This window comes from Macrobrachium rosenbergii, chromosome 12 (assembly GCF_040412425.1).
Source record: "Macrobrachium rosenbergii isolate ZJJX-2024 chromosome 12, ASM4041242v1, whole genome shotgun sequence".
In the NCBI taxonomy this organism is placed as follows: Eukaryota; Metazoa; Arthropoda; class Malacostraca; order Decapoda; family Palaemonidae; genus Macrobrachium; species Macrobrachium rosenbergii.
Window position 1 is genome coordinate 9,375,501 of NC_089752.1, and position 20,000 is coordinate 9,395,500.

General features: G+C 35.2%; 2 protein-coding genes across 2 annotated transcripts in view; one reads left to right on the forward strand and one right to left on the reverse strand.

Annotated features, from left to right (window-relative positions):
- The window catches only part of LOC136844309 (uncharacterized), a 128,218-nt gene extending 116,323 nt beyond the window's left edge, over positions 1 to 11,895 (reverse strand). The window contains exon 1 of the mRNA XM_067113283.1: positions 10,917 to 11,895. Within this exon, the coding sequence (XP_066969384.1) occupies positions 10,917 to 11,895 (979 nt within the window). The remainder of the gene's footprint in view (positions 1 to 10,916) is intronic.
- A 6,217-nt stretch (positions 11,896 to 18,112) lies between these two features.
- The window catches only part of LOC136844378 (zwei Ig domain protein zig-8-like), a 623,526-nt gene continuing 621,638 nt past the window's right edge, over positions 18,113 to 20,000 (forward strand). The window contains exon 1 of the mRNA XM_067113463.1: positions 18,113 to 18,581. Within this exon, the coding sequence (XP_066969564.1) occupies positions 18,518 to 18,581 (64 nt within the window). The 5' untranslated portion in view covers positions 18,113 to 18,517. The remainder of the gene's footprint in view (positions 18,582 to 20,000) is intronic.

Genomic DNA, 20,000 nt, shown 5'->3' on the forward strand with positions numbered 1-20,000 from the left:
AAATTCTTACCCTCACGTCAACAATATATTATTTTACCATAGAATCAGCTACCAAGCCCATAAAAGCATCGTGAATTGCCATATAAAATTTTGAACACGAACATATTTTGAAGTATAGCTAATCGAAATTGATAATATCAGTGAATGAAATACACAATATGATGGAACAAAGATATGAAACATCAGCATCCCCTGTTTGCAAGTTAATGGCCGCAGTGTAACGAATTCGCACTCCGCCAACAGTACCTGGCACGTAGTCAGGATAATAATTTACTGTTAGGTCAGAGAAACAAGGCATGGTGTTGCAGCTCATTCTTGTCCCCTGAGGGATCGTGAAATGTTGATCTTAATGTTTATCCTGCAACCTATAAGATTTTCAGGAAATAAGTTGATTAATTTGATTGTGAAACTGGGAAGAACAGTAATAAACTAAGGTTTATAAACCTAATCTCACACACACACAAACGCTATGTATATATTATATATATATATATATATATATATATATATATATATATATATATATATATATATATATAAATTATATATGTGTGTGTGTATATATACATATTTATATATATACTGTATATATATATATATATATATATATATATATATATATATATATATATATATATATATACATATACACATACGTACATATATATACGTATATGTAAAAATGTGTGAATATATATATATATATATATATATATATATATATATATATATATATATATATGTGTGTGTGTGTGTGTGTGTGTGTGTGTGTGTTTGTTTGTGTGTCTGATTAGGGAAGTCCTAGGAGGGTGTTATCCTTTGGGTTTTTTTAGCAAACCGACCACAGTCGACTACCCACGAGAGATATGATCCAGCGAGAAGGTCAGCACACGCAAAGAGGTATTTTTAGGTCCCCCACCACCCGCCCCATGGGATTGAACTCTGGTCTCTCGGTCTGTGAGACGATATTGGAACCACTGAGCCTTGACTCGGGTCAAGATCAGTTGGAGGCGACTATATTTGCATGTATTTTAAATAATAACAAAATTTAGCGATTGAAAAATGAATGCACTTTGCACGAAGGAGCAGTGAAGAGTTGCAGTTGAGACGGTTTGGTTTTATTTTCATGCAATTACAGTCACCATAATTTTGCTCATTGTACAGACATAACAAACAAGCGATTGCAGATCGCGCACGGTACATGAAAACATCAGTCTGTTTTCTTCTTGGTTTTTGTATCTTTAGCTTTTGAACGATACATGCTGCCGAATTTATTGAAAAATTGGCTGATGTATTGTACCAGGATTTCAGGTATCTAGTATCTGTCCCAGATTTCCGGATTCCAGGCACTAAGAGCATAATTAACCAGGTGTAGGCTACATTACTGGTTTGGTTCGTCATATAGTTTCTAGTATGATTCGTGTCATTTTTACTTTCATATCATGTTGATTTGTTTGATTTACCTCCGCCTACAAATTTTGATGTATGTAGTAATTTTACCGATATTCATTTGTCGTGTGTGTTGTAACAAATTCTCGAAAGCGGATGAAGAGTTTAGACTGAACCCAGATTATCACATTCACGGGTTGACCTCTTTTAAGATGATTAGTGTTTTATGCATATCAACCAAGATTTAAAGATTTGTCCTTTAAATCTGCCTTGATATGGCCTAAACGCTAACCATCTGAAAGGGGTCACCCGGTGAATTTGATCATTTGGATTCATTCTAAACTGGTAACTGCTTCGCCCATTGTTTTATTACAAGTGATATTAGAAGAATGAGGGGGGGGGGAATTTTCCCGTGGAAAATACTCCATAAATCAGGATGATAGACTATTTTATAAGTCATTTGGTTAACACTCTTTTCGATTTTTAAATTGGCGCTGTTAAGCCTTTACTCATGTATGTTGTTTACTATATACATGATCCCTTTTTAGTTTTCTGTAAAAGGAAACTATTGTGCCGGCTTTGTCTGTCCGTCCGCACTTTATTCTGTTCGCACTTTTTTCTGTCCGCACTTTTTCTGGCTGTCCTCGGATCTCAAAAACTACTGAGGCTAGAGGACTGCAAATTGGTATGTTGATCATACACCCTCCAATCATCAAACATATCAAGTTGCAGCTCTCTAGCCTTCGTAGTTTTTTTTTTATTTTATCTAGGGTTAAAGTTAGCCATAATCGTGCTTTTGGCAGCGATATAGGATAGGCCATCACCGGGCCTTGGCTAAAGTTTCATGGGCCGCTGCTCATACAGCCTTATACGTAGACCGCCGAAAGATAGATCTATTTTCGGTGGCCCTGATTATACGCTGTAGCGGCTGTACAGAAATCTCGATTGCGTCGAAGAAACTTCGGCGCATTTTTTACTTATGTCTCGTGCCAGAAGTTGTAGTAGTATTGAACCGCATTACTTCGATGACGCTTTGTTCAAGAGCAGAAAAAAAGTGCTGTTTTTAAGTACATTTATTTAGAAGTTAATATAACAATGTTTTACCTCATTAATTGTATTCAGTAAATAATATTAAAAACGAGTAAGATAATTTTTCATTATAAACCGAATCCGGCTGAAATTACACGATATAAGTTATTGGATTACATGATATCATTGGTTTGATACTGAGTTTTTTGTATGGTCCAGTGTAAATAGTAGTGAAATTGTGCAATGAAAGGCTTAGACCTGCTTAAGTGTAGAAATCATTGTATAGAAATTGCATTATTATAGTAAGAAAATAAGGCTAACTGTGGTGAAATTGATTGCACCAGGAGTCTGAAGGTAAATTCATCAAACAATATTATATTTAATCATTTTAGTCAATCCGACCTTGTCACCTGACCTTTATATTAATAATCTAAAGGTCATCTGCGGTGACAGTCCTCTTGACAAGTCATCAAAAAGTTTTACTGGGATGGGGGGATATTGTATCCTTTCACTGAGTGAAATAAAGCCATTATCTCTCCCTATCCCTTGCCCATGTATGCTTTAATCTTAGGTCTGATGGCATCTGTGTCTGCTTTGAAAATCTCTCTCTTCGTAACATCCCAAGGAGTTTGACCGTTGCTCTGACACAGTTCCGTTGAAGTAAGACCCACTCATTGTGCAATGAGTCCCAAGGAAAAACAAGTAAAAAAATCGAGTTTTCTGTGCATCGTATAATCAAGGCCACCGAAAACAGATCTATCTTTCGGTGTTCTCGGTATAATGCTGTATGAGCCGCGGCCCATGATATTCTCAGCCGGCCGTGGTGGCCTTTGCTGTTGCGTTGCCAGAAGCACGATGATGGCTAACTTTAACCTTAAATAAAATCAAAACTACTGAGGCTAGAGGGCTGCAATTTGGTATGCTTGATAATTGGATGGTGGATGATCAACATACCAATTTTCAGCCCTCTAGCCTCAGTAGGAATTAAGATCTGAGGGCGGACAGAAAAAAGTGCGGACGGACAGACAAAGCCGGCACAATAGTTTTCTTTTCAGAAAACTAAAAAGTGTGTGAAAAATTGCTATTTCTCCCTTCAAATCCCTAAAAAAAATCAGACCTTTCTACCCCGTCAAAGCTTTCCCTTCTTGCTCCTTTCTCTTGTAAAGTTGTTGAGCTCCTTCGCCACAGCGTTCACTTACTTTTTATCTTCCTCTTCTTCTACGCTTTCTTCATCTGACCTTCCTTCTCCGTACCTTCCACTGATTCCTTCTCTTTGTCTCCCAGTCCTACGTGATATGTCTGTCCACTCTCTTCTTGCGTTTTCAGTGAACGTAAGTATTGCTGTGACGGTCGTATTTATTTCATTTATATTGGATGTACCATATTCCATGGTGGGTGAGTGGGTTCCGTTCTCAGCTAGCGCTCTGCTGGCCGCGAGTTCGAATCTCCGACCGGCCAATGAAGAATAAGAGGAATTTATTTCTGGTGATAGAGATTTGTTTCTCGGTATAATATGGTTCGGATTCCACAATAAGCTGTAGGTCCCGTTGCTAGGTAACCAATTGGTTCTTAGCCACGTAAAATAAATCTAATCTTCGGGCCACCCCTAGGAGAGCTGTTAATCAGCTCAGTGGCCTGGTTAAACTAAGGTATACTTATTGGCTGTACCACTGAATACGTTTGAACTTTGAAAATTGAACCCGTCGATTCTTACTTCACCACTGTGAAGAACACAATGATTTTTCTGAATGCTGCTTTAAACATACCTCTTTTACCAATCCGCAGCCCTCTCTTTCAAAGTCGTACGGTTTTTTTTTGTCTTTTTTTCGTTTTCTGAACATTAATTGGTGCAAATGCCAGTTTTTTACGTACGATATTCAAACGAAGAATATTACTTTTGTTGTGCTGGCAAAGTTTTACCCTCGTCGTGTCTTTTATTTGGCAAGAAATGTGCATTTTATGAGCTTCTATTTCGTCATTAATTTAAGATCTAAAAATTAGTGATGTCTTTTATTCTCTCTCTCTCTCTCTCTCTCTCTCTCTCTCTCTCTCTCTCTCTCTCTCTCTCTCTCTCTCTCTCTGGTATGTGTGCGTATTTTGATGTCATGCTGATGAGCGAATGGCAATTTCCAGTTTATAAAAGTGGCTGAAAACTAAGTTGTGACTTTTCAATTTATAACGTGAGTGCGCAAGTTATGCTTTTGCCATTGTCTCTCACCTTACTACACTCTGTTCTGAAATAGTTTATTTCTGACTTGTTTTGATGTGAGAAGTTTGTGCTAAAACACGCTAATGAAATCAGAAAAGAAAAAGATCGTATAATAAAGAAAATGCAAATTTTATATTAAAAGAAATACCTTCGGATAATTATTAAAAGAAATACCTCCGTTATCCGGAGTTAAAATCAAAATTTGCCGTCACTTTATTCCTTATTAAAATTTTCCTTTTTTTTTTATTTATTTTTGTTTTTAAGAAACTACGATAACTCCCTCGTTCTTGGAAAGTGAAATTTAATACAGTTACTTATGATGTCTTCATTAGTTGCTCTGACTACTGGGGGTAGTGCCTTCAGTACACCTCATGCGGTGCACTGTAGGCATTACTTAAGGTTCTCTGCAGCGTGCCCTCGGTCCCTAGCTGCAACTCCTTTTATTCCTTTTACTGTACCTCCTTCCATATTCTCTTTCTTCCATCTTACTTTCCACACTCTCCTAATAACTGATTCATAGTGCAATTGCGAGGTTTTCCTCCTGTTACACCTTTTAAACCTTTGCTGTCCATTTCCTTTTCGGCGCTGAATAACCTCATTGGTCCCAGTGCTTGGCCCTTGGCCTAAATTCTATATTCAATTCAATTCAGCTCAAGTCACTGGAGCCGCCATGATCTGCTAATCTAAGCTGGATTCACCTTTCATCTCGAGAGAATCCTTTAGATTTATTTCTGATTTTCGCATTTAGATTATTGGACTATTCACATTTCCATGCGTTTTATTATTTATTTCTTATTTATTTATTTTTGTTTGTTTTGTTTGTTTGTTTTAGTAAACACGCACTTAATATTCAAGACCACTAACATTTTCGTAAAACTCAGTTAAGCTTCAGATCCTATTTTTCTGTGGACTCTTGGAATAGAAAGAAGTGATATATGAAGTTGCGGAAGAACGTGGTAATAATAATAATAATAATAATAATAATAATAATAATAATAATAATAATAATAATAATAATAATAATAATAATAATAATAATAATAATTGTTATTATTGTTATTATTGCTCTGAAGGCAAATCAAAGAGTAATAAATAAAGTCGAGTTTGACTCCATTCGAAAAGAGTAACTCGACTTACAGAGTTGAGGAAATTGACAAAATACAGGGACCATAGAAGAGAAGTTGAAAATATATAAAAAAAAATACATGTATATAAGATATAAAATTTTAAAACTGTGGTTTTTTTCAACGTTGCTCATCGTATTATAATTTCTGATTCCCCCAAAGACACCGAGATATGTGAGGACGCATACATAATGTCCCAGAACCTTTTGATGCACAATGTCCACAAAACCCAGGCAGTCTCGTAAAAGTATAAATAAAATATGTTGTATTCCCAGACCGTGATTATTTTGGTAGACGTAAGAGGGGTAGATACGCTTGTACATTGTTACATAAAACCCCTATTCTGTGGAGTGAAGATCCCTCTGAAATCAATGGACTGTTACATATCCACGCTGTATGTGGATCTAAAAGTGGGTGGATGAAAAGATGATGTCGACATGACGACAGAAATTATGAGAGGGAGCGTATTCTCACGTATATGGCATATTTATGGCCATTGCCTCTACGCTAGGCCATTCAGAACTGACCATAACACCAGAAGCCGTAAATTTACGCAGGCTTAGGGAGAGGAGGAATGAACGTCATTTCTCATAGACTGCAGGTGGGGATCTCACAGCTAAAGGGAGTATACTAAGAGTATATTGAAACCTTTCTTCCCTCTATGTTACTTTTCTGAATTTCTTTTAGTTTTCTGTAAAAGAAAACTCATGTGCCGGCTTTGTCTGTCCGTTTGCACTTTTCCTGTCCACACTTTTTCTGTCCGCCCTCAGATCTTAAAAACTACAGAGGCTAGAGGGCTGCAAATTGGTATGTTGCTCTTCCACCCTACAATCATCAACCATACCAAATTGCAAGCCTCTAGCCTCAGTAGTTTTTATTTTATTTAAGGTTAAAGTTAGCCATAATCATGCTTCTGGCAACTATATAGGACAGGCCACCACCTGGCCGTAGTTAAAGATTCGTAGGACGCGGCTCATACAGCAGTATACCGAGACCACCGAAAGATAGCTCTATTTTCTGTGGTCTTGATTTTACGCTGTAGCGGCTGTACAGAAAACTCGATTGCGCCGAAGAAACTTCGGCGCATTTTTTATTTGTTTCATTGTGATTATTGATCTCTGCCGAACGATTTTCTGTCTAGGTCCACCGGATTATCGAGCTCGTCCCACGAAATGAATAGCATCCAAGGATGCTGGAAAAATTGTCTTCAGCGGCAGATGGGGTCTTGTGCTTCATTGAGGAAACTCTCTTCCAGTGGCTAACGACCTCGGTACAACACTTTGTAAAAGAAAGAGGGATTTATTTTCTAGTCCGTTGAAAACCTATGCTTATGATATGATAACAGATCAGCATAAGGAAGGAAGGATATATTTTCTTGTCCTTTGAAAACATTTGCGTATGTGGTGATAACAGGCCTGTATCGAACTTTGAAACTTGAAAAAAACACAAATTGGAGAATGAATATATTAAAAAAAAAGCAGCACACAGTTTCAGATAGTCATGTTTCCTCCACCCTCAATATGGAGCGCGACCCTCGGAAACTGTAAGTGGATTTATAAGTATGTCTTTTTATAAATCAGGCTTATCTCTCCCTCCATTTTAGGCCAAACCATATTTCCTTCAATCGACTCTTTCTGTTTAATTCGTGCTGGCTCTAGACAGTGTTATAATGTTTCCTGGCCCATTGCATTTTACCGAAAAGTAACAAGCAAAAAATGCGCCGGAGCTTCTTCGTCGCAATCGAGTTTTCTGTACAATCACTACAGCGTATAGTCAAGGCCACCGAAAACAGACCTATCTTTCGGTGGTCTCGGTATAATGCTGTATGAGCCGCGACCCATGAAACTTTAACCAAGGCCCGTTGGTGTCATATCCTATATCGTTACCAGAAGCACGATTATGGCTAACTTTAACCTAAAATAAAATAAAAACTACTGAGGCTAGAGGGCTGCAATTTTGTATGTTTAATGATTGGAGGGTGGATGATCACCATACCAATTTGCAGCCCTCTAGCCTCAGTAGTTTTTAAGATCTGAGAGCGGACAGAAAAAGTGCGGACAGAATAAAGGGCGGACGGACAGACAAATCCGGCACAATAGTTTTCTTTTGCAGAAAAACTAAAAATGACAGAAGGTCTTCAGTGCACTACGTGTAGATGATCCCTTAAAGCCAACGCTCGTTTGTCTCTATTGTCTATCTATGTTTGGGGTCGATGCGTTTGCAAGGGTCAGTTCATTCACTGCTCAGTTTGAAATTGATAGTTTTATTTATATTCTTATTCTTACTAGAAAATACCTCGTATCGAAAAGTTTTATTATCCTCTGGCGCAAGTTGTTGGATGCAATAACATATGCAGTGTTTATACCGAGATATATATATATATATATAATATATATATATATATATATATATATATATATATATATATATATATATATATACATATACAATGAAAGAAAAAAAAACACTCATTAAAATGAAATAAAATTAAACATCAGAACTAACTACCAAGAATTAAAATTGAACAGTACCGTTTAACCTATAATTGAAACATTATATAGCATCAAAGAAAAACCATCACTCTGTAATAATGAACGGTCAGTTGAGTTGCTTTGTTTTTAATTCTGTGTCTATCTTCTGTAACTATCTTTGTATTTGCCTTGTATTCCTCTCTTGACTCTTGCTTTTATAGGTTAAACGGTACTGTTCAATTTTAATTCTTGGTAGTTAGTTCTGATGTTTAATTTTATTTCATTTTATATATATATATATATATATATATATATATATATATATATATATATATATATATATATATCTCTTTTCTCTCTGTACCAGCAGTGCAATAAGAGAAGACATGCAGTATATATACAGTATATATATATATATATATATATATATATATATATATATATATATATATATATATATATATATATATATATATATATATATATATATATTTACAAATATTACTGCTGTTCGCCCTCGTAACTTTTGATTGTAAAAATATCAGCCTGACTGAGACCGGGAAAAGACGTTGTCTATATAGGAGCGTCTTCAGTTCAAACCTTAACGTCCGTTGGAGAACAGGATAGGTAAGTTAGGCCTTTCACCCTATAGGAAAATTTCCCTATCAGCCTTAAGAATAGGTGGTCCTAAGGTCCCTTTTTCCTTCCTACCTGTCTCTTGGCGAATGTTTTTAACAAGAACGTGGACACCTGGGGTGACTGTTTTTGACCTAGGCCGGTCAGGGAACTTCAGAGAGAGACTGGAGCATTCGGAGAGACCACATGTCCGACGGGGCCTCTTCTCCCTTTCTTTGTCTATTATTCTATTAGTGAAGTGAAGAAGCAATTGCGAAGTCTCCTCTTGGCGGTGGTTGGTGCACACAACGTTCGTCCTAAGGTAAAGTCGCTTTTTGTTCAAAACTTCGCCCATTCTTTTATCTTTTTTCTGTATTTCGCATTTCTTCTGTTTCCTCCTTCATCCCCCACTTACTGTATATGTGTTTACGAAGTCTAGATTAAGCCAAATTATTATATTGTTAGCTTCAACCCGTTATTCCAGTAAAATACCTAGGATTTAGGGTAAGCAAAATCAGGGTAAGTCTCGATGCTTTTTATGCCTCGCGTCCGAATGTTTGGAAGAACCGTTGTGTTTAAAATCAAATTCATCTCAAATATTCTTGTTAAGGTTAATTACCCTTAACTGGCGACCTTTGGCTAATTAACGACTGTCTTTGAGGTTAACTTTTGGCTTCAAGTGGCAGGTTACGTGTAATCTTGGTTTGCAGGGCCGTAAAAATTACGTAAATTGAATAATACATGATCAGCCAAGACCCTCACACGTAACAATATATATATATATATATATATATATATATATATATATATATATATATATACAGTATATATATATATATATATATATATATATATATATACATATATATATATACATATATACATATATATATATATATATATATATATATATATATATATATATATATATATATATATATATATATATATATATTTATATTGCATGTCTTCTCTTTTAATTTCACTTTGGGTACAGAGAGAGAGAGAAAGAAAGAGAGCGAGATAGAGAATAGCGAGGACTAAGTTAATTATACTGTTGACTGTTGAGAACAAGATAAAATGTTATATAAAACAAAACATTGAAATTTTTATAAAAAAATGACAAAAATCCTCTCGCAAATTTAAGGTTACGAAAGTAACACACTGTTACTACTTTAATTCTTATATATATATAATATATATATATATATATATATATATATATATATATATATATATATATATATATATATATATATATATATATATATGTATATATATATACTGTATATATACATATATGTATACATATATATATACACATTACATTATATATACAGTATATATATTTGTTTTCTTAATTCTATACAAAGTTCGCACCGGTGTCTGATTCTCTTAGTTTAGGCCTTCGATTTCTCAGAGCCAATAAAAAGCTTTACGTATGCAATAACACTATAGTTATAGGCTCCGGAAAGGTAGTAAATGCAAACAACAGCTTTAAACTCGGCCCTGGCAATAACAGCGTCGTACTTTTCTCGAAGAGTTTCATGAATAAAGTTGATCGAATTATCATCTGCTTACCCTCCGTTACATTACAGAATCTTTAATAAAAACGAAAATGAGATGATTGCAAAGTAATCATCGGTATTGAAAGATACTTCCTTAGAATTCTTTTCTTGGTGCGTGGTAAATATTCTCCAAGGCGTGGAATGGAATGGAATGCAAAATCTAAGTCAAAGGCCAAGCGCTGAGACCTATGAGTTCATTCGGCGGTTTTCAGGGGGTAACAGGAGGGAACACACGCATTTGCACTATCAGGCAATTGCGAGGTGAGGGTGGAAGGTAACAAGAAAGAGAATATGGAAGGAGGTACAGTAAAATGGATTGTACCAAGGGGCCGAAGGGAAAATGCAAAGAACCTTAATTAAAGCCTACAGTGCACAGCGTGAGGTCCACTGATTGCACTACCCTCCTACGGGGAATGTTCCCTAAGGAGAGTGTTCACACGATCACTGCAGCTGTAAGTCAGCTGGTAAGAAAAAGATATTAGAATTATGTCTTCAGATCAAGTTCACTCACTTTCCAGATGTACAAACTCTCTTTCCAGATGTAAAAACTCTCTTTCCAGACCTACAAACTCTCTTTCCAGATGTAAAAACTCTCTTTCCAGATCTACAAACTCTCTTTCCAGATCTACAAACTCTCTCTCCAGGTCTACAAACTCTCTCTCCAGATCTACGAACTCACTTTCCAGATCTACGAACTCACTTTCCAGATCTACAAACTCTCTCTCCAGGTCTACAAACTCACTTTCATGATCTAGAAACTCTCTTTCCAGATCTACGGACTCACTCTCCAGATCTACAAACTGTCTCTCCAGATCTACAAACTCTCTTTCAAGATCTACAAACTCTCTTTCCAGATCTACAAACTCTCTCTCCAGGTCTACAAACTCTCTCTCCAGATCTACGAACCCACTTTCCAGATCTACAAACTCTCTCTCCAGGTCTACAAACTCTCTCTCCAGATCTACGAACTCACTTTCCAGATCTACGAACTTACTTTCCAGATCTACAAACTCTCTCTCCAGGTCTACAAACTCACTTTCATGATCTACAAACTCCCTTTCCAGATCTACGAACTCACTTTCCAGATCTACAAACTCTCTCTCCAGGTCTACAAACTCACTTTCATGATTTACAAACTCCCTTTCCAGATCTACGAACTCACTTTCCAGATCTACAAACTCTCTCTCCAGGTCTACAAACTCACTTTCATGATCTAGAAACTCTCTTTCCAGATCTACGGACTCACTCTCCAGATCTACAAACTGTCTCTCCAGATCTACAAACTCTCTTTCAAGATCGGCAAACTCTCTTTCCAGACCTACAAACGGTCTCTCCAGATGTACAAACTCTCTTCCCAGATCTACAAACTCTCTTTCCAGGTCTACAAACTCGCTTTCCAGATCTACAAACTCTCTTTCCAGATCTACAAACGGTGCTGTGGTTAAGATCTTCTCGCCTACATAATTCCATTCGCTTAACCCACAAGACATTTGCGCTTCCGTAGTGGGGTAGTGCCATGAGTGCACCTCTCGCGGTGCACTGCAGGCTTTACTTCAGGTTCTTTGCAGCGTCTCTTCGGCACCTAGCTGCATCCTCTTTCAGTCCTTTTACTGTACCTCCGCTCATATTATCTTTCTTCCATCTTACTTTCAACCCTTTCCTAACAATTGTTACATGATGAAACTGCGAGGTTTTCCTCCCGTTACACCTTTAAAGCTTCTCTTGCTCCCAATTTCCTTTTCAGCGCTGAATGACTTCATGGGTCCCAGCGCTAGGCCTTTGGCCTAAATTTTATATTCCAGTCCCATAAGATATTCGCATAGTTTAGATCGATTCTCTGGTTATTATACGACGATTTGAATAACAGGATCCTTTCAGTTACCTCGAAGTATGTATCTTCCCTCGAAAAATAGGAGACCATCTGTTTTACTCTCGGCGGAGAAAGGGGCTTTGGGCGCGATGCTCTGAATAATGTGGATGTTGCAGGGAAATAATTTCTTCGGAAAGGAGGGGAAATACTTTCGGGAAATTTGATGTGGATGCACAGTACCTCAACCTGAGTTATCATACTTTGTCATGTATGCGCCTAATTCTGTGGGCATATTATATTTTTTTTTTTTCGGTCGTTCAGGGGTTTTTCTAGATGGGAAAAAACAGCCACAAATATAAGAGAGTAGATGGTTGATGTGGAAAAACATATGCTTTGCAAATAATTATATATATTTTTGGGAGGTTTATGTTTGTACATATATGTATACGCATGTATATATATGCTCATGTGTGTGTATATACATATATATATATATATATATATATATATATATATATATATATATGTGTGTGTGTGTGTGTGTGTGTGTGTGTGTGCGTGTGCGTATGCTTGGTCCTAATTTAACACACACAAACTCATCCCAAGAGTAAGTTGAATTAGAAGTTTGAATCATAAGTTTTCCATGTTATTAGCGAAATGATGATTTGTGCTCTGTATCATCCGCTAGGTTCCCTCCACCAATAATTGACAGTATAATAATGAGTACCTTAAAACATTTTTTTATATTGTTAATTGTTCTATTTTATATTTTCCCCTGTAGAGACTCATTCTCCACTTTATCAGGGATATTCTCTCTCTCTCTCTCTCTCTCTCTCTCTCTCTCTCTCTCTCTCTCTCTCTCTCTCTCTCTCTCTCTCTCTCTCTCTCAGTTAAGTCATTATCAGAAATTCTCGACATTCAGTTTTGGGCAGCTTATATGATTACATCGAAATTAAAAATATTTCTCAAATCTGGCTATGTTCATAAGAGCTTGTACTGTAATCTTATTACTGCTGATAATCCTTCTATTTTCGTATTTACATTTTATTTAAAGCGACACTAACTCGTTTCATTTTTGAGATTTACTTTTTTTTTTTTTTTGGACCGCTCTCTCAATTTCTTCTGATCTAATTTTGATGGAAACTACTTCCCGAAAACATTATCGGCAAAATAGCTATAAGGACTAGCAATTGAAATTATATATATATATATATATATATATATATATATATATATATATATATATATATATATATATATATATATATATATATATATATATATATATATATATATATATATATATATATATATATATATATATATATATGATGTGTCTCTATATATGTATATATATACACATATACATATATTATATATAATATATATATATATATATATATATATATATATATATATATATATATATATATATATATATATATATATATATATATATATATGAACGACAAACTCCACCTTAATAAATCCGAGGAGATCAGTCGTAGTCAGATAAGGAAATATATGAAATAGATATCAAGTATTCGGAACAAATACAATAACATCCGTCCATATTTAATATATAAATACTTGCGTATGCATATACCCATCCGAACCAAGTAGCGAGGGAGGGAGGCGCACCAAAAGAAATTTGTCCTTTGGAAAAGGGGGTTTGGAATTCCTCCAAAGCTCCTTGAGGACTTCGAGCGTCACTCCTCAAAACTTTTCCTATCTGGGTTTCCATTCGGATTTACGAATATGTGAATATGCACAATGCTTACCAATGTGGCAGATTTGTGTGCGCACCTCAGAAAAATACTTTCGACTCCATTGCCAGTTGTGGCCGACTTTATTTCCCTGATGCTGAAGGCATAATGCGCGATCTAGTTATACGCACTGCAATCAGTGGCAATATCGTTGGTCCCCGCAGGGGTGCAGTGCCGTCAGAGCACCTCACGCGAAGCACTGTAGGCATTACTTGAGGTTCGTTGCAGTGTCCCTTCGGCCCCTAGCTGCAACCCCTTTCATTCCTTTTACTGTAACTCCGTTCGTATTATCTTTCTCGAATCTTATTTTGTACCTCGAATCTTACTTTGCACCCTCTCCTAACAGTTGATTCTTATTGCAAGTGCGAGGACTTCTTCCTCTTGCATCTATAAAAGCTTCTTTACTCTCAGTTTCACTTTCAGCGCTGAATGACCCTTTAGCTCCCAGCGCTAGACCTTCGGCCTAAATCTTATATTCCAGCCTTCTGGTATCGTTGCCTTCGCGAGTTTTGCAAAGGAATTAAATTTACTATGAATAAAATACTGTCGAGGTTAAGGTGGGTCTTGAAAGTGTTCCACTTCCGCTTCATGTCTTCTTGCTTTCATTTTGGACTTTTTCTCATTAAAAACCCCAAGGGACTTGAAGTTTTAAATTATGAGTGATGTAGCATGATCTTAAACAATAAATATTCGTTCTTCAAGGCATATCATGTATCTGTTGAGTGTAGGAATTACAGTTTATAGTCGGCGATTCAGCGATCCTGTGATTGAAAATTTTCTTTCTGTGTGTTTTTTTTTTTTTTTTTTCGGAACGCACGCACGCCAGCTGGTTTCCGGATGCTTACCTAAAGACTGAAAGTTCGCTACTAGAATACAATGCGTTCCCTTCTGTGGATGCACAGTGGGTATATAAAGTCAGCTTACCACATAGGCTACTAGTGCATTCTTGTCGCGTTCGTGTAAAAATTAAACTTTCAAGTCTTTGAAGAGCTCTCACGAATTGGTCAGGCAGCACGAGGTATAAGTAACATTTGATTGTACTGAGCTTCGTAACCTGTGTAAACATAGCAGTTGTAAAATTAAAGTACTTAAAATGAAGATGTCGTACTATATCGTGATAGAGTATTTCTCATTGAGGAAAAAAAAAAAGTAAAAAATGCCCCGAATTTTCTTCGGCGCAATCGAGTTTTCTGCACAGCGTATAATGCCGTATGAAACTTTTAGCCACGGCCCATGAAACTCTTAGCCGCGGGCCCATGAAACTCAGCCACGGCCCGGTGGTGGCCTGTGTTGTTGTTACCTATAGCGGTGCCAGAAGTACGATTATGGCTAATTTTAACCTTAAATAAAATAAAAAAAAAAACTATTGAGTCTAGAGGGCTGCAATTTGGTATGTTTGATAATTGGAGGGTGGATGATCAGCATACAAATTTGCAGCCCTCTAACCTCAGTAGTTTGTAAGATCTGAGGGCGACAGAAAAAGTGCGGATAGACAGACAAAGTCACCTAAATAGTTTTCTTTTACAGAAAACTAAAAAGCGAGTTGCCACCAACTGCATTAGAGAATGCATATGTGCATAGGTCCAGGCATACAATGAAGGCAAGGCCGCGGATACTATATCCATCAGACTGAATGAATAAAATTGATCCCAAGGAACTCGCGGCATTACCTCCTCCAAAAATAGGAGGACGTGGATTTCCGGTCAAGACACGAAGAAAAAAAAGCATTCCCCTAAAATATGAGGACGTGCATTTCCGGTCAAGACACGAAAGAGCAAGAGGAATTTGCTGGACCGCCGAAACTGATGGACGCTTTCTTATCCCCGGTGAAAAATGGCCGTAAAACTCGGAGCCCCCGACGACGTGGCACTCGGGTTCAATTATATACAAAGAATTTCCTTAGGAAATGCCTCGTCGTAAAATAAACAAAGTAACTATGAATTCGATTTTCAAAGGTAACGAAGTTACTTTTGATTACTAGTAGTTTATATATATATATATATATATATATATATATATATATATATATATATATATATATATATATATATATATATATATATATATATATATATATATGTGTGTGTGTGTGTATGCCTTCATGTATACCGTTATGATTTGAAATCGGTTTCATAGCCACTATAGTTTGTGACAGACAAATTTTCATCCTCAAAATAGAGCCAGCTGGAACATTTCAACAAACACCATAAAGGTGAAGTCTTCCATATAGAGGCTAATGGCACCGAGGGCTGATCAAATCGGTTGACATGGAATAAACTACATCCACGCCATTACTTTTGCAGTGGGGACGGGAGCTCAGAGGCAAGACACCATTAAAGAATAATCTAAAAACAAAAATATTAATCTAAAAAGAAGTAGAGATTGCTGCTGGGCGTGTTCTTCTGCCTTCGCTGATAAAAGGTATGAGAATAATCTCCTGCTGAGTAATATTTTCAGCTGATTTTATGAAAAGTGGCACGAATCTGTTTTTAGAATGATCATCAGATATGCACTTAATAGGAAACATATCCAGAAGGAACTAAATTATTAAAGGAAAATACATTATAAATTATATTTTGACGACAATTAGATTTTAACCTTTCTTAAATATACTTAAATATAAGGACAGTTCACAATGCAGTAACATACATGGCTGTGACATTGAACGAAAGAACTGAAATTTTTAGATAGACTAAAATTTTTGAAAAAGCTGTCATAAGCTTTACAGGTGCAGTCTAACCATTCGCTAGAAATAAAAATCACAACATAAAGATAACACAACTACGAGGAAAAAAACAGACAGAAAAGCTGATGAGTAGTTGTTTTCCAAGAAAGAAAGATTAAAGGGATGAAGGAGGAGATACTGAAACAACGCAACAGTTTGTCAACAATTCATTTCGAGTAATTGGCAGAATGACGACGGAAGGATTTACGTTCAGCAGCGTCTTGTGGCGAGAGGTGTTTTATATTGACTTTTTTTTTTTCGAGATTTAGGATTCTGAATTTTTCAACAAAGGAACTAAACATAATATTAAAACTATTTACAATGTTTGTATGTGTAGACTCCCCAAGTGTATGCATATAGGCATTTTTCGATCACTGGTACTCTTTTCTTCATTATTTCTAATTCCACATACACAAACACACACACACGCACACATACATATAGTATATATAATATATATATGCGTGAATATAAGTATATGATTTAAAATATGTATCAACGAGTTTTGAATACCGAATATAAAAGAATAAGAAACATAGTGAGTTCAGCCATGTGGGATGATCATTGGAAAATATAAAAATACGTGGAAATATTATTTTGCAAATATTGTAAACAAGGTGATAATGAAGGATACTTCGAATAATTTAGGAATCCAAAAAATCGTCCATCAGGTAAAAGAAAAGCGAGAAAAGGGCACATAAAACAGAAAGATTGGAGAAGGATATTTAACAAAATATTTGGAGACCGCAAATAACAGATATCGAATATTTGAAGGCTTACTTAAATTCTGGATGTTTACTATGAAGGGGCTTCATTTGCCTCGGTGGCTGTTGCAAGAAGTCATTGTTCGTTTTATTTTTTACTGTAAGTGACCCCCTTTATAAGGCTATTGGCGTTTGATATTAATAAGCCATGACTTGTAAACATCTAGACATATATATATATATATATATATATATATATATATATATATATATATATATATATATATATATATGTATAATAATATATATACATATATATATATATATATATATATATATATATATATATATATATATATATATATATATAGAGAGAGAGAGAGAGAGAGAGAGAGAGAGAGAGAGAGAAGGTGTCTGTTTGTATAAGTTCATTTAAATTCAGTCAAGTGTTGACCCATGATCTTTCTGATTATATAGTTCCTGGACAATTCGTAGCCGTTTGAAGTTATGTAAAATTCTCTTATTTAGTAAGAATGTACCTTTTTTTAAAGATATTTCTTTTGAGAATGTAAAAGAAAGTTTCCACACTAACATATCCTCAAGCCGCACTTCTGGCTAACAGAAGTAAGGCAAGCGCAAAGCTATCTTTTACAGAGTGGGTGTCTGGCTCACTCAGTTAGACCGAGGCTTGCGCACGGGAAGGTTGCGCTGCTTGCCAGTCCTCATTCCTGACACGGCGATCGTCGTTCGGTTCTTAACTCCTCTGGAACACTCAGAGATACCGTTATTTTAACAGGCTCCTTTCAGTGGCTTACCTGACTATGGACGCGGAAATACATGCACATAATTGTCTTTTATATCTTATGTGTTAATGGTGATTGACTTGTTTTTAATGACAGGTAGAAGTAATCGCAAATTATCCAGTAGAGTATCATAAGGAAAGAGAAAAGTTTTAATCTTGAACATTAAAGCGTGGGCACCAAGTTTTCTTTCAAAATGTTTTAACTCGATATTTTCAAGGTGACAGCATAGTGTTGAACGAAAGAAATTCAATTAGATCTGTGTGAACTCTACGGACTTTCAAACCCATATTTAACTAACTTTAGGATGCAGCCAACAGCGATTAGATTGGCAATGTTGCTGTTCTACGTGTCTTTTCTGCTGGCCACGGGTAAGGTTATATCTGCAGCCGTTATTCTCTCCTGGTTTCTCAGCCTATTTCATTAAGACTCAAAGCCGGGGGAAGTTTGTCGTAATGTGACCCTAATCTATATCCAGCTCTGAAAAATGGACATCGTTTACTCTCTCTCTCTCTCTCTCTCTCTCTCTCTCTCTCTCTCTCTCTCTCTCTCCAGTTAAGGAATGGATTTTAAAAAGTCATTCTTTTTTAAGAATTTATGAGACTCTGCTGAATTATGTGGGTAATGATTCCATTATTATTCTGCCGCCAGAAAAACGAAGGGAAACAATTCGTTACAACGATAAAGATTTTCTTCTCACTGTTACAGCAGGTACAATGAAATGACTCATGGTAAACATTTCATGCAGCTATTGCTTGTCTTTTAAGTCTGACACCACGGAACATCTCTTCGGATTTTAATTATAAATTGTAATACACATTCTCTTAAGATTTAAGTAAAGTTTAACAAAGTAAAATATCTAACGGGGAGTTTATTTTTTCTCCACTTCATCTATATTAAAAGCTATGAAACGGTTAGTTACCAATATCTCTAGCAATCACACATACGTATGTATTCGTACATGCATACATACATAAATACAATATATATAATATATATACATACATATATATATATACATATATGATAGATAGACAGAAACAGAACCTACACATACTGTATATATATATATATATATATATATATATATATATATATATATATATATATATATATAAACATACATCTCCAGATAGATAGATAGATAACTAGATAGAAAGACATGCAGTATTTATATACATATATATATATATATATATATATATATATATATATATATATATATATATATATATATATACATATATATATAATGTGTGTATATATATACACGAAAGAAAAAAAATTATATTCAGTAAATGAAACACGAAATTATATATATTTAGTATAAGGGAGTTATTTGTATTTTCGAATAATATAACAATATATAAATACTTTTTACACATGATGTGTAATTATATATATATATATATATATATATATATATATATATATATATATATATATATATATATATATATATATATATCTGAAATATAATCAAACATGCGGGTACATACATATATAAAAGGAAAAAAAAGAACAATTGTATTTAACAGAAATATAAGCACTAATACATACATAGAGTCATACATACTCTCAAGAATTATAACCGTTTACAAAATATACATATATATATATATATATATATATATATATATATATATATATATATATATATATATATATATATATCAGTATATATACGATGTGTTTGTTTGTACATATGCTCATTATATGTGCAAAAAATTTTCTTTAAAATTTTTGCATTTACACAAACGCAAATATGTAAAGCACACACACACGCCAAT